The 13,681-nt window shown below is 39.2% G+C and overlaps 1 protein-coding gene across 5 annotated transcripts in view; it reads left to right on the forward strand.

Annotated features, from left to right (window-relative positions):
* PTPRT (protein tyrosine phosphatase receptor type T) overlaps positions 1-13,681 on the forward strand; it is a 421,250-nt gene that overhangs the window by 101,540 nt on the left and 306,029 nt on the right. For all 5 annotated transcript variants that reach the window (XM_052684090.1, XM_052684093.1, XM_052684091.1 and 2 more), the window contains exon 2: positions 8,144-8,269. In XM_052684090.1, the coding sequence (XP_052540050.1) occupies positions 8,144-8,269 (126 nt within the window). The remainder of the gene's footprint in view (positions 1-8,143; positions 8,270-13,681) is intronic.

The following is a 13,681-nucleotide window of genomic DNA, read 5'->3' on the forward strand; positions in this document are numbered from 1 at the left end:
TCTGTTCAATGAATCTACGGAATTACCGCATTTAAGTTTCTACAAGAAAACATTTAAACAACTGTTGTTGTTTTTTAAATCACTTGTATGCGGACACGATCTGTAATCAAATTATTATTCCCTTGTCTTTATGCGTGCTGCAGGAAGCTTTCTGTAAGTAGAAAATTGAGCTGTGGTCCCTAGGTTATGCTAGGTGTTAGTGAGGGTTGGCTTTGGAGGTGCTGCAGTGAAGGTTCAGGAAATGTCAGGTGCAAACAGTTTTAGAGAGGTCACTGCAGACTGAATGGTGGGAATTACCATGGAGTTATTTTCTTCACTTGGGAAGAGCATTGAGGTAGTAAAATGCTTCTGAAAAATCTCAGCTTAATTTTGTCTCTAAAAATAATAAAAAGTGATAAAAATGTGTTTAGTTACCTTTGATTGCAAACAGATTGTGTATAACTGCTTTCCTTTTTCACTTTTGTGTCAGTTAATGTGAATTCCTATTCCTAAGCCACTGTCTTCTTGAGTTCTGGCCATGAAGTCTTCAAAGAAAGCATCTCAGCTACAAGGAGATCCTGATATTCTATCTTTTGATAGAGTATTTAATTCATCGCCAAGCACAATATGAGTGAACCAGTGACTGCTTCTTGTTTGAAGTTCCAACATACTAATTTTAATCTTATTAAAAAAAATAAAATGTTAGAATTCATAATAGAGTAAAGAAAATAAGTCCAAAGAGCTACCTTCAGGCGGCTTTTTTTGCTGCCTGTGTGGATGGGGAAAGTCATAGATATGTAATTTAAATGACTATGCAGCCTGAATATCTAGCTATTCAATGTGACATTACAAAATGCTGAAATAAAGTCAGTCAATAGAGCGTTCTGACTGATCTAAGACTCCAGTGGAATAACTGATGTAGAATTTGGTCAAAATGTACCATACACATAACATTAGATAAACCCTGTTCAGATTTACAGAATAACTAGAGCCAGCAATTTTCATATGCTGGAAGGAAAGAAAAGCAGCATTACTAAATGTTGAAAATTAATTTTGGAATGTAAAACAGTATTATTTTAGGTGGAAAAAGCTGGTCCTCTAACTTAAAAAGCAGAAATTGGAGCCAAGTAAAACCTGGTTATATTTATGGTACAAAAATAAGTGCTACGAATTTGCATTTTAAAAAAAGGAATCTTAATTTTATCATACTGTGAATAGCATAGGAGCCTCCTACAGGAGTGGAAAGCTACCTGACTAATGAATTAAAAAGATATGATTAACTGGAAGTATAACAAAAGCCACTGGGGAACATCTATTTAAGAATGTTTCATGATTTTGAAAACCTGTGTTAATCTTGCAAGTTTAATTACGTGAGGATGGACTAACCTGAAAACTTCATGCGAGTTAATCCTGGCGTTCCAGCAGCCTGAAGCTAAGCTTAATTTGCAAAGCCTGGATTCCTGGAGAACCAACTCGAGTGCTGCGCTGGGTTAACTGACTTGGTTCTGTAGCTTAAAACCAAAAAACAACAATGAAATTGTAAAGGTGTGCGTATTTAAAGCAGTTAAATGTTACGATTCAAGTTATTGAAGTACTGACAGCTGAGTGATGAGAAGCAAAAAGGTGCTCTTGCTGCTAAACACAGAACACATTCTGGCAAGTGGAGTTAGGTTGATTCGTACTTGATTTGGACATTATCAATTTAAACAAATGACATTTAGTGTTGGTTTTACTCCTAGATACTTTAAAAGGGATTTCACTAATCCTTAGTAGAAAATGAGGAGCAGAATTAAAAAGGAATGTATGAACTGGTCTGAGGTTGAAATTACAAGGAACGTGGGAAACTTCTGCAAAGATAAAGCTATAAAAATAAATTTAAGAATGAAAACGTAGCATAACCCAACAAGTCCAGAAAATACAGCTTTTAAATGCTTGTTCCATATGGAACAGAAGTCCACTCATGCTCTCCCACCTGCTCCTGTCCCTACCTCCAACATCAAAAAGATCTGATTGTCATGGGATGGAATGTGCAAAAGGAATGAAATTTAGTCAAATGCAACAAGAATAGCCCATACCTAAGATGGGCAACTGTTCACTGCATCTCAAAAATCTAGCACCTTCTAGAGTAGATAAAACCTCCCTTGCCCAAATCTAAACCAACTAATACCATGTGTTAAAAGTAAGATGGAAAGGAAATCAGTGGATCTCCCCTGTGGCAGATGAATCATCCCATGACAGTGAGGACTGATAGAGGCTGCGGAGAATCAACAAGTCATTGTACTTGTAGGGGAAATGAAAGGCTTTTGTTTGAAGCACTGGAGAAATCATTGATGTTTTCTCCTGAAGCCCCAAAATATCTGGATACCTTGAGAAATGCACTTCTGTTGACACAAGAGTTTGATGGGTAAATGTGGATTTGTGTTTCATGATTGTATCTGAATTTCTGCTAGACGTGAACTCAAGCAACTGACATAAGAAAAAGATGTTACAAATACCTTTCATTGGAGTTTATACCTTATTATATGCTGGGGAATCTACTCCTTAATTTCTCCTGGCATAGATCCTCAGGTGACTGAGGGACAAAACCTTACCAGAGCTGTCCCTGCATCTTAAAGAGTAGCATCTTCCTCTTCCTCATAGTCTGAATAAATGCACTGAACACGTGGTAAGTCTTGATGTGGTAAAGGCAACTTTTCTTTTTGCAAAAGCCTTTTTTCTTGAAAACCTGGTAATACAGAAGTAGTTTAGGAAAATAAGGAAGTACTGGTTGAAATTAACCAGTTACAGCAGTAGATTGATAAGATGGCAAAAGGATGATTTACTGAGCAACGTGATAGCCTTTCTGAAACTTCCTACCCTGTACTATGCAGATACATAAAGCATGTCATTTCTAGGCTGCTATGTGTGAAACTAATGATGACTGAGGTGACAAGCACCTTCTGTCTTGTCCTTCTCTTTGGCGTGATGCCTGTTGAGAGCTGAGGTCATTGGACAGTGCTCATCAGAAATAGGAATAGGCTGTAGAATTTGGATCTGATCTCCAGTTCAGCTTAGCATTTCTGGTTGGTTGTATGTGTATTTCTGATGCCTTCTGCATCAACCTTTCTGGATGGAGCAGAAGGCCTATGAAGTTGTAACTGCTGCTCCTGATGGAAGAAAACTCAATAGCCCTTGAAAAGATTTACCCTGACATAAATGAAGTGACTCAACACAAAGTTGAAATGCATGCTTATTCTCCTCTCCTTCCCAGTAACAACATGGAACAAATTTTTTCAAGGTTATCCTACATGAAGTCTGCATTCTGAAAAATTTGTTATAAATGGATTCTTGTAAGACAAATCGTGTAGAATAAATTGTTTTCCTAAGGAGCCAAATGCAGCTCTTTCAGTGAAGTACAGACAAAAATTATTGATCAGAGAGCGTTTGGTTTTGCTTTTATTTCTGGAGTTTTCAATTCATAAGCACTATCTCATTCTATGACCATTTGTTTCTTCCTGTACTCTCTTCATATTTTGTTAGGCTATGAGGTTCTGAACTAAATAAATAGATTTCAACGCATTTCCAGAAAAGGTATTCCAGGGAAAAAGCATTGGTTGGAATTATGTGTGCTGTTATAATTTCTATCCCAAAAGTAAAGGCCTGGAAGAGGACAAATGGAACTGTTGAGGTTCTTGCTCTGTTCCCCCCTCCCCACCCTGAGAATGTTGTAAATGCCTGATCAAACTGAGGATGTGTTATTTTCTGTCTGTATCTAAAAACACAGGATAACCAATGGGGCTTCTCCCATTAGTACATTTCTTTATCCCTCTTTAGAAGGGATTGTTTTTTATCTAGTGAGTCTGTGAGAGTTTGACATTGGATGACTTTATAAAACATTCTACTAATTGGATTTGTTAAAATAAATAAATCAAACACTAATTGGAACGTGCCCTGCCATTATTTTTGCTTACTGAATTAGATATAATGGCGTGAAGTCCTTTTTATCATATTTGTGCACTTATTTAAACACCCCCCTGGCGCACACTTCTGCAAATTCAATTATATATTCAAAGGAGGCATTCAATTTATGCAAGGCTGGTTTACATTTAATCCGGGGGCAAGACTCAGTAACTGATGATAGGTCTGCTCAAGATTAATTAGCATCACTCAGATGAGCAGTGGCATTGTTACAAGCCTGCAGTGTAAAACAAGGGATATTTTATCTGTCCTGTGTGAGCTGTTATTTGCTTCAATATGACCCTTTTTAGGGAGGGAACGACTTCATCCTTGTTTGGCTTTCATTTTGTGAAAAGAGATGGTCAACACCGCATGCATTATCTTAGCAGTGTCAGAGTCATCTCAATTTCCTTTCCTCTTGCCCTACTTAGCAATGGTATTCTTCACTTAATTTTTAGCTGATTAATGGAAAGATTCTAGTTTGCATCCTGAAATCCTTAGCCCTCTTAATAATTAATGAAGGCACCAAAACTCCATTTTGGTTGGCATGCAAATGCTTTACTTTTGCTCTAAGCTGCTTTGTGATGCTGTGGGTAGAACTGTGACGTGCAAACCTAGTATCTAAATTTACAGCCTGATATCTTTTGTTGTGAATTATTTTCTCTCTGTTAATGAATATCCCTGTTCTGTGTCAAGCAGTTATGTTTCAGCGATGGATGATTTTGTATTAAGATGGACCTTATCTCTGTGGTTTTTCTTCCCTTGTTATGTTCCTGCATAGCTGAAGCTTTTAGGTATCCATATATGTGGTGTCTTAGGAAACAGTAAATATTAAGCTTGTGCTGCTATTTGTGAAAGGAACTCAACTGCAGGTTTTAGCTTGCTGTACTGTTTTGGAGTCATCGCTATCCTTACTAAAGCGGGTATTTACAGTCCCATAATTACATTTTTGTTTAGAATGAAATTAAGTAGTGGGGAGTAATTGAATTTCCAAGGATCTGGTGGCAAGGTGCTTGTGTGGCAAAAGGGATGGCTCCGTCCTGGCAGGTTAGCACCTGTGCAAGAGCAGTTAAACAGCACACATGCCTTCAGCTTGTTTGGGAGCTTATTGTCCACATACACACACACACACACACACACTTGTGTGTACTCAGACCCTGCTGCAGCCTGGGCAGGGTGCCACAGGCAGCAGGGTGCTGCTGAGTGCTGGAGGCACAGACGGGTCTGCAACTGCCCAAAACAGCTTCAGGGAGGTGAGGGGAATGCTCCCATTTGACCTGGGGGCCATACGTATGGTTTAAAGCAGAGTTTGGTGCTTAAAAGATCAGCAGTGGGTGTCTGGCAGCGGGGCACCTCTGGGAGGAGAAGGCAGGGCTGTGCTGGGCTGGGCACGGTTGCTTCTGCAGGGCACAGATTGTTGGAGAAAGGGCAAAAACGTGAGAAACAGTGCTGTGCACACCAGGGTCAGTAGAGAAGAAGAGCACGAGTGGATGTTGGATTTCTCAGGTAGAGCAGGGTGGGGTATGGAAGGCTGCTTTTGGTTGCCTGTTGCAGCCACGTTGCGTTGCCATGTTTGTCTTCTGCGAACTAAGGCCATCAGCAATGTGTATTGTAAATATGAGCAAAAAGCACTTAAAATTCTGCAGTATTTCAAGTTGTGTGATTCTTTGCCTGCACTTACTGAAGTCTTTCCTGTTTAATAATATGGTATATGCCGTATTTTAATGGTGATAACAGAGTTGATGGCTTTCTTGCTCACAAGCGATCATGGCTGTGTCCCACCTGGATCCACTCTTAGTTCTTGTCTCTTTTGTCACTCTCTAGCAAAAAGCTGACAGGTGCTTTCCTCTCCTTGATCACCCAGACTGAGCCGTTCTGTGCTCCCTGAGCAGCCACTGCTTATCCAAGCCTTGAGAATCGACTCCAATGTTTTTTTCCCTCTCCTCATTTCCTGCAAATTCACCTCTCCAAATTCCAATTCTATTGCTTCCAGTAAATTAATCCATCTGGTTTATTGCCTTGTCACTTTGCATTTGGTGGTTCCTACTCTAACTTTTCTTTCTTTAGAAATGTAGATGTGTTGCAGCTGCTTTTAAGGCTCTCCACAGTTTATCCTTTCTTATCCAATCTTACTACAAGGGTTAGTCTTGAATGTCACACAAAACGCTTTCAAGCTTCCTAAGGTGTTGTCTCTTATCAGTGGAAACTCCCAATTAATTTCTGGAAGCTCTCACTACCCTTGTTCAGCTTGTTCTCCAACTTCACCTGCCTCTGCGTACATAAAACAACCTATTTAGCTAATTGTATATACATCAGCAATTACATTCCCTGTTAAATAAGGACCGCTACCCTGTGTTTTGTTGTCTCATTTTGCTTCTGAGACTTTATATCAGCACCTGCGTAATTTTCTCTGTACACGAGTCCTCATGCAATTGTCTGGCTTGATCACAGTATTTATTTCCAAGAAGTAGCTGAGACAACAGCACTGCTTGTTGTGCTCTGTAGTGTGCTGTAGAGAGGTAGTGTGTAAATGGAATACATCTGAAGTCCTCCTGCTAGAGTGAATCTATCAAGACTAGAATGCCCTGCGTGGAGACTGAGAGCAGAGTATTTGATATCATCTCTCGTAGCAGCTCACTACGAAAAAGGTGACTTTCAGTTGCATTGCATGCTCCTCACAGGCAATCCAGAACACCTGTTTTTCGTTAGACATTTTAATGAGCACATTTAATATTTTAAACTTGAACTCTTTCACCTAAATCAAATTAAAACTTTAGGGAAACAGCTGAAGTGCAGTCCTGCTCACTTTGACAGCTCTGAAAGCCTCACGAGCGCTGTAAATTTAAAGCAAAAAATACTTTTAAAATTTGTAGAAAATACATTTGCAAGGTCTCTACTGAAGCAGGCAAGGCTGGCAGGGTCGTGAAATCTGCTGTACTCAGAACTGTTTATACTAAAATTACACAACATGACAATATTTTCTTTTAGGACAAGCTTAATCTTTAAATTTTTCTTTAACAGCACCGAGTATGGTCAGGTGCTCTATCCAACAAATCCTTCAAGCTTATATGCTTAAATAGGAATAATTTGTGTGAAGTTTCACGGGAGTTTTTAGAAAACCAGTTGTGGTTGGAATGCACATTAAATCCTTGAGCAGAATAGGGTTTTGTGAGGAATTTCATAGGAACTGAGATGGGTTTGGGTTTTGTTGGGAGCCAGAGGGAAAAGATATACACAGAAAACTAAAGAATGCCTAAATGATCCACTGTTGGGTAACTGTTATTGAGTGGAAACCACTTGTGTACTTGCTATTTACTGTGCATGTGTAGAGAATGCAGCCTGTGGGAAGGTAAAGAGCTGGGAACGTCTCTCTGCATATAACTCTGATTCGTGTCAGGAGCAATTGGCAGTTTGGCTGGAAAGGCAAGATCATGTAGCCCTGAGCACTGCTCAGTCCTTGCAGCTCCAGAAGTGTTAGATATGTCCAGCTGACTTTGGAGTACTAGTAACTGCAGAGAAATTTCTCCTTGCTTCTGTAAGAGAAAACAAAAGCAGGGCAGTGACACTGTTGTCATAATTAAGGTCAAAACCCAAGCACCCAATCTACTTGATGTAATAGATCCAGTACTGCAATATGTTTGGCAAACCAAGTTGGGTGGATGTGAGGAATGAGGCAATGGAAGGGTGGTTCAGCAGTGTGGTAACAATCTATTAACACTAAATGAAGACTAAACTAGTTGAATTGGTTTGCCTCACACACGTCCATATTGAGATATATTTTTTTCTTCATTCATAAGTGTTCAGACAGCTGCCAGGTGATAGTTAATCATTTGGGTTTTTGGTCATTCATTTGGGTTCTTTCTCCCTCTTTTTTTTTTTTTTTAAAAAAATATCTGACCTAGAGGTTTCTGTAAATATCAGCACTGGGACCCAAATGCACGTGCTTATTATGTGCAATTGTCTGTGAAAATGTTAAGCAAATAGGTTGAAACAAAGGGAGCTGATAGAGGAGAAGAGTAGCAATGAGAGAAGAAAGACTTCTAAGAGATACAGAAAGTTGAAAATTCAAAATATTTTCTGGATATCTTCTCTGCTCTCTGAAATATAATATGCAGGATTTTTTTTTTTCCAAGTTCCTCTGTAAACCTAGGAATGAGAAATTAAATGATTTTAGTATAATGATTATATGTAATTAATGCAGGAATGCATGCATTTTTCTTGTTTCTAGGTGGTTGTTCCTTTGATGAGCACTACAGTAATTGTGGTTATAGTGTGGCCTTGGGAACCAATGGATTTACCTGGGAGCAGATCAATACCTGGGAAAAGCCAACAATGGATCCTGCAGTCCCAACTGGTAAGTAAGAAGCCTCTGCAGCAGCAGAGGTATTACTCTTTGTGAGGATCAGCTGTTAGCCCTGTACGGATTACTGACATACATTGGGAACATATAATAATACTGTAGTCTTTTCAGCATTCTCTGAAGAGCTCACAGTAATGAAAATTTCCTATGGTTTTATTTCTTACTGGAAATTAACATTATATTGTTGGTGTATAGATGGCATAGATTCTACGGAATGCTTCGTTCACCTTGAAGTAAAGCACGTTTTAAGAAAAGGCACTAAATTTTTCTAAAAGCCATAGTTTGTGCTTTTTGGCAATTGAAATAGCTGAAGGCCCTGCTCTAAAGCAATTGACACAATGGCAAACAGAACTGGCCAGCCAACTTGACTGCAGTCATGAAGTATTTGTTCCAGTTAATTGATTGCACTCTGACAAGCATGAACTACTTGGCAGAATTAACATCTTGTGTTGTTGCAGGGGTATTTTTATGCCTGTAAATTATTGGGCTAAGAAACGTGAAATTGCTAGGTGTCTGTTAAGGGAAGCAGGCAGAGCTGATGTAAGAATAGTTTCCTGCTGTAGCCATGGATAGACAGGCTAGTGTTCGTCCCTGCATGTTAAATCTGTTAATAGAAACAAAACCACAAGATAACTGCTTGTTTTTTTGTTTGTTTGTTTTAATTATAGCCTAAATTGGAAGCTGTTAGTGACAGAAACTTTCAAAGTGTGACACGTGGGACTACTTGTTTTGGCTCTGGTATCCCGAAAGCTAATTCTGAAAGTTACTTCTCTGGTCTTGTCTGTACAAATGCATTTCATCATTCTGAATGTGTTGACTTTTTCATAAGGGCAGTTTTATTTCTCCAGCTCCTCAGCTTCAGCTCTTGTGTGTCACACTCCCTGCTTGTAGTAGACCTAACTAGAGAGACATGGCAGATATTTGAATTTACAGATCTCACAATGATCTGAAGGAATAGGAACGTAGATAGCTGTGATGCCATCTGGAAGGCAAGGAATTAACGGGAGGGCTTGTACTGGAAAAGTTCAGTACTTTGCTGACTCTGAATGTGAAGGAAAATCTATCTTCCTGCCTTCCATCTGAAAGTGTTTTATCATCTGAAGATGCTGGATCCGTGGAGAAATTGATAGACAATCAACGGCCTGGAATGGCAAACAAACCCCAGAATAGTACAGCATGTTTCTTAACAAGGCTTTCAGAATTGTTTTTCCCAAAACAAAGTAGATAGAGATATGTATGGTCCTTTCTCTTAATGCTGTGTTCCGTGTTATCAGGTAGAACTAATAGTTAGATCTATAAAGGTTGGAGCAGCTGCAAAGTAACAGCATCAACAACAAAAAAAGCAACATGAAAGTGCAGAAATCTGAGTTGTATTAATTATATGTATATGTTATTATACTGTATATGGAAGAGGAAAGATTCTAACAACTTGTAGTGTTCTGATGATGAAATATTATTTAAAGAGACCTTAAGGAGTATGAGGGGGAATGATAAAGTGCTTTGCTTTACTAATTGATGTCTCAGTACTAGTCACAGAGAACAGAAGGTCAAATCATTAGGTTGGAAAAGAAGGCTGACCACAGCAAATGTGTACAGAACACATTTCTCCAGTAACAAAAATATGTTTTCAAAATCTGTCCAAATGATGCTAACCTTGAGGTAAATTATGGTGTTCAATTAAACAGCCTCAAGCTTGTGGAGATGCTAGAGCTATTATTGGGAGTCTGTATTGCTGGATGGAATCTTAATGCATGTGTTTTTTGGTTACTCACTGAGAGTCTGTTTTGTGAGAATAAAGGATTACTTAAAATTCATCTAGTGGCAAAGCCAGCCAGATAAACTGATGAAATAGTTCCACTCCTACAATCAGAGACATCTTTAGAGCCAGAGTACTAGAACATTTGGTGATTGACTTTCTAATCCATTTAGTTTTTCCAAAGCAGCTGAAGCAGCATGGTGCAAATCCATCGGGTTGCAAGGGTGTCAGAGGTGGTAACAGTGTTTGGAATAAGCAACTTCCAACTTCTGGTGGCCAACTGTAGGCAGGAAATCACTTTTAGCATGGGCAGAAGCAACAGGGGCGCAAGAATGCATAGAGGTCTGAGGATGCAAGCAGTAATGCGTATTTTCTTGAACAGGATGCTGTTTTAGACACTACACAGTTCTTGTGTGACTGGAATCAGATTAAAATACTGTATTGTGAAAATGGTAAAATGTGTGAGCAGGCATTAAATTGGTTCCATGGTCCTGAATAAGTCTGCAGCGCAACCTGCTGGGAAATGTTGGCAGAAAAGTGTGGCCTCACCCCATCCTGGTCAGCCCACATTAACGTTACTGTCAGAGCTATTTCCTTGTTTAAAATGTCAGCTTTCATAAGCACCAGCAGGTCCCTTTGAATTCAACCAAGCCACAGAATTCCATCCTCCTGAATACTAATGATAACATCTAGTGCTTTTTACAGTCCTTTTCATCGTTAGATCTCAGAGTGCTCTTCAGAGGAGGTCAGTATCATGAATGAGAGCCTAAGTTTGTAGTACTGTGTAATTCTCTGCTGAGACACTGCTGCAAAGGTCTCTGCTCAGGGATGACTTCCTATTTTTATTTTTATTTATATATATTTTTTGAATTAAAATGCGCTCCTCAAAGGGAAAAAGAAAAAAAAACCGCACAATTAAACTGCTCTATTAGCCATGTAAAAGTTTGTAGGCAATTTGTTTTACACCATTGCTAGCAAATAAACTGTTTTTCATGAATTTTGTGGTTAATTCCTTCGGGCTGGAAACTGTGTTAATTGGGGGATTAAGAAACAGATGTTTGTTGTTTCAAATAAATGTTTCAGAAACCTGAAATAAATGAATTGTAGGTATCCAATGCCCAGACTTTGGTGCAACTCTTTCCACCTCCTTGCATGATAGCAGGAGCGATTATAACAGAATATTCCATAACAGATGGGTGTTTACTTAAGCCTGAATTATCCTCAGTGATGTGTATTCTACAGCCTCTGGGCTACTTGTTCCACTCTTTGAGTTATAAAGGTTCTCAGTACTCATCTTCCATTTTCCCTTTTATGGCTTAATCTCGTTATTTTTTTCTCCATCTATGACTAGGAAGAATAATCAGTTGTTGCTCTCTTTTATGATCTCTTACATAGTTGTGTACGGTTAAGTCTTTGTTTCCCAGGACTAAGTATGACCCAGTGCTTTTACCCTTTTTGAATTCAGAATGTTTTGTTTCCCTCTCTCTACTTCATGCCTTCAGTCATTACCTTCTTATCTTTTTTGGGTATTTGCCTAAAGCTCTCGTAGCAAGCTGGGATTTGAAACTCTGCATGACAGTCCTGGCAGGATGCACGGCTCTAATTCTCTTCCAGAAGTTTAGACTACAGCATGCAGTTATGTCCTGCTCCTTGTATTTCCTTCATGCAGTTTTTATTCCCCTTTTTTTTTTTCCATTAGTAACCTGTCTTTATGTGTTTATGTATTAGATGATTTGAGATGAACGTGGGGTTCTAGTTTGTGTTGAATCACAGAAAATACTTCCTTGGTGGTAAAAGGGCCTGAGCTTGTGTGTATTTCAGAGGCAAAAGCTTGGTTCGTAGAACAAATTCTTGTACTGTGTTAAAACTAGTGTTGGAAAAACACTGGCTTTACTTTTCATGTTATAACACTGCAGCGTTCCAGGAACCCTGCACCTGCCTACCATTGCAGCATTTGTGAGAATATATTAATAATGGAAGTATTTAACATTTAGCATTTGCACGTTCAAAGTATTTTACTGGCTTTTTCTAATTAACTTCAATGGAGACCTAACTGGGCTGACTAGACTGGAGCAATTATTTTAATTGTGTTAAATACGGTCGTCCTCTGAATGCAGAGCTGTGGTGCAATGTGCCTCTGTGCAGCAGTGTCTGTCAGTGTTACACTGACTGTTCATCTCCTGGTTGGTTGTGTGAAGTTTCCCTGTTCCATGTTAGCAGAAAGCAGTCGGCACGCAGCAGTTGAATGTCTGGCCTCATCTTCCTGACTGCTGATTTCCCTTCGTTTATACAAATTGGCACTTAGTGCTAATTTACTTTGTGTGTATGCGTGTATATACATAGTTATCTTTCTGTAAAGATACACAATATCACTGCTGTTTTGGGCTGAATCAAGTAGACATCCTGTTTGTCTAAAAGCAAATTTAGATGAGCTTAGAGATGAGTGAAACGTTTAGAAGAAATTAGAGCATTCAGAGTTAGCACTGTAGCATTTGGGTGTTCCTTAGCGAGTGCAGGTTGCCTAGCTTTCCTCACTTCACAAAAATTTCACCAATTTTCCACAAAGAAACAGAGCCCATTAACAGTCAACAGTATTTTCATGCATTGTTACCTAAGGGTTGAACTTGCTTGAAATGTGTAACTCACAGTTTGGAAGCTGCAAATAGTTGTGGGAAATGCCATGAATACATAATTTTATGGGTTTCCCTGTGTGTATTTGATAAGTGTTATCAAATAACTGATAAATAGTGTTGCACCACAGATTCGGAAGTGTGCATGTATTGCATTAATCTTTTGCTGTTTACATTTGAGCTAAAGCATTTTAACTGTTTTACAGTGCTTCAGGAGACAGAGTAGGTTAGTACCAAGTGACTGTCAGCTGCCCTGTCGATTGAAACCCTAATGGCAAGTGCAGCATTGAGATGAGCAGTTCACTCTTCAGAGACACAGTCAGCATTTGTCCTGTATCTGTCCTCACACGAATTTGGAGAAGGGCTCCGAGCTGAATCCTCCTAATGGTAGATGTTTTGAGATAATGGTAAGGTTCAGACATGAACATGTTCTGAGTACTTTCTTGTGTGAGTCCATATTGCATGGCACAATGAAATGAACATAGCTTGAGAGGTGTTTGGTGTTTGAATCGCATTGATCCCTCGAACATGTAGCAGATTCCTTCTTTCCTCTTGCAGCAGAGATAAGGGATGGGGACTCTTCTCTCATCTAATTGGGCGTGTACTTTTGTTCCAGTAGCTGGAGGGCTCACTAAGCTTCTCACTGAAAGAACAGAAGGGTTATCATCATTAGCATTGCTTCACGAAATAACCATTTAGCAAGTGAACATCATAGGCATGATGTATATCTGAATACCAGATGGCTAAATTCTACTTGGAATCCACTGAACTGAGTGAAGTTTTATGTTTCCCTAATAGGCCAAATGCTTTCCTGTGTCACCTTCTTTGCAGTGAGTGGCACTGAGAACTTAGTGTGAATGAATAATTATGGAACAGCTTTCCTTGAAGATGATAAACTCCATCTATGCCCACATTGAAGATTGACAGGATTGTTCAGTTTCATTCAGAGAGGATTGATGTGCAGTTAGTGTTAGCCCCCCCAAAGAACAGGGAACCTCTGTACACAGGTCAGGCATTTCT

Source organism: Tympanuchus pallidicinctus, unplaced genomic scaffold, assembly GCF_026119805.1.
Source record: "Tympanuchus pallidicinctus isolate F22 unplaced genomic scaffold, pur_lepc_1.0 scaffold20, whole genome shotgun sequence".
NCBI classification, from domain to species: domain Eukaryota; kingdom Metazoa; phylum Chordata; class Aves; order Galliformes; family Phasianidae; genus Tympanuchus; species Tympanuchus pallidicinctus.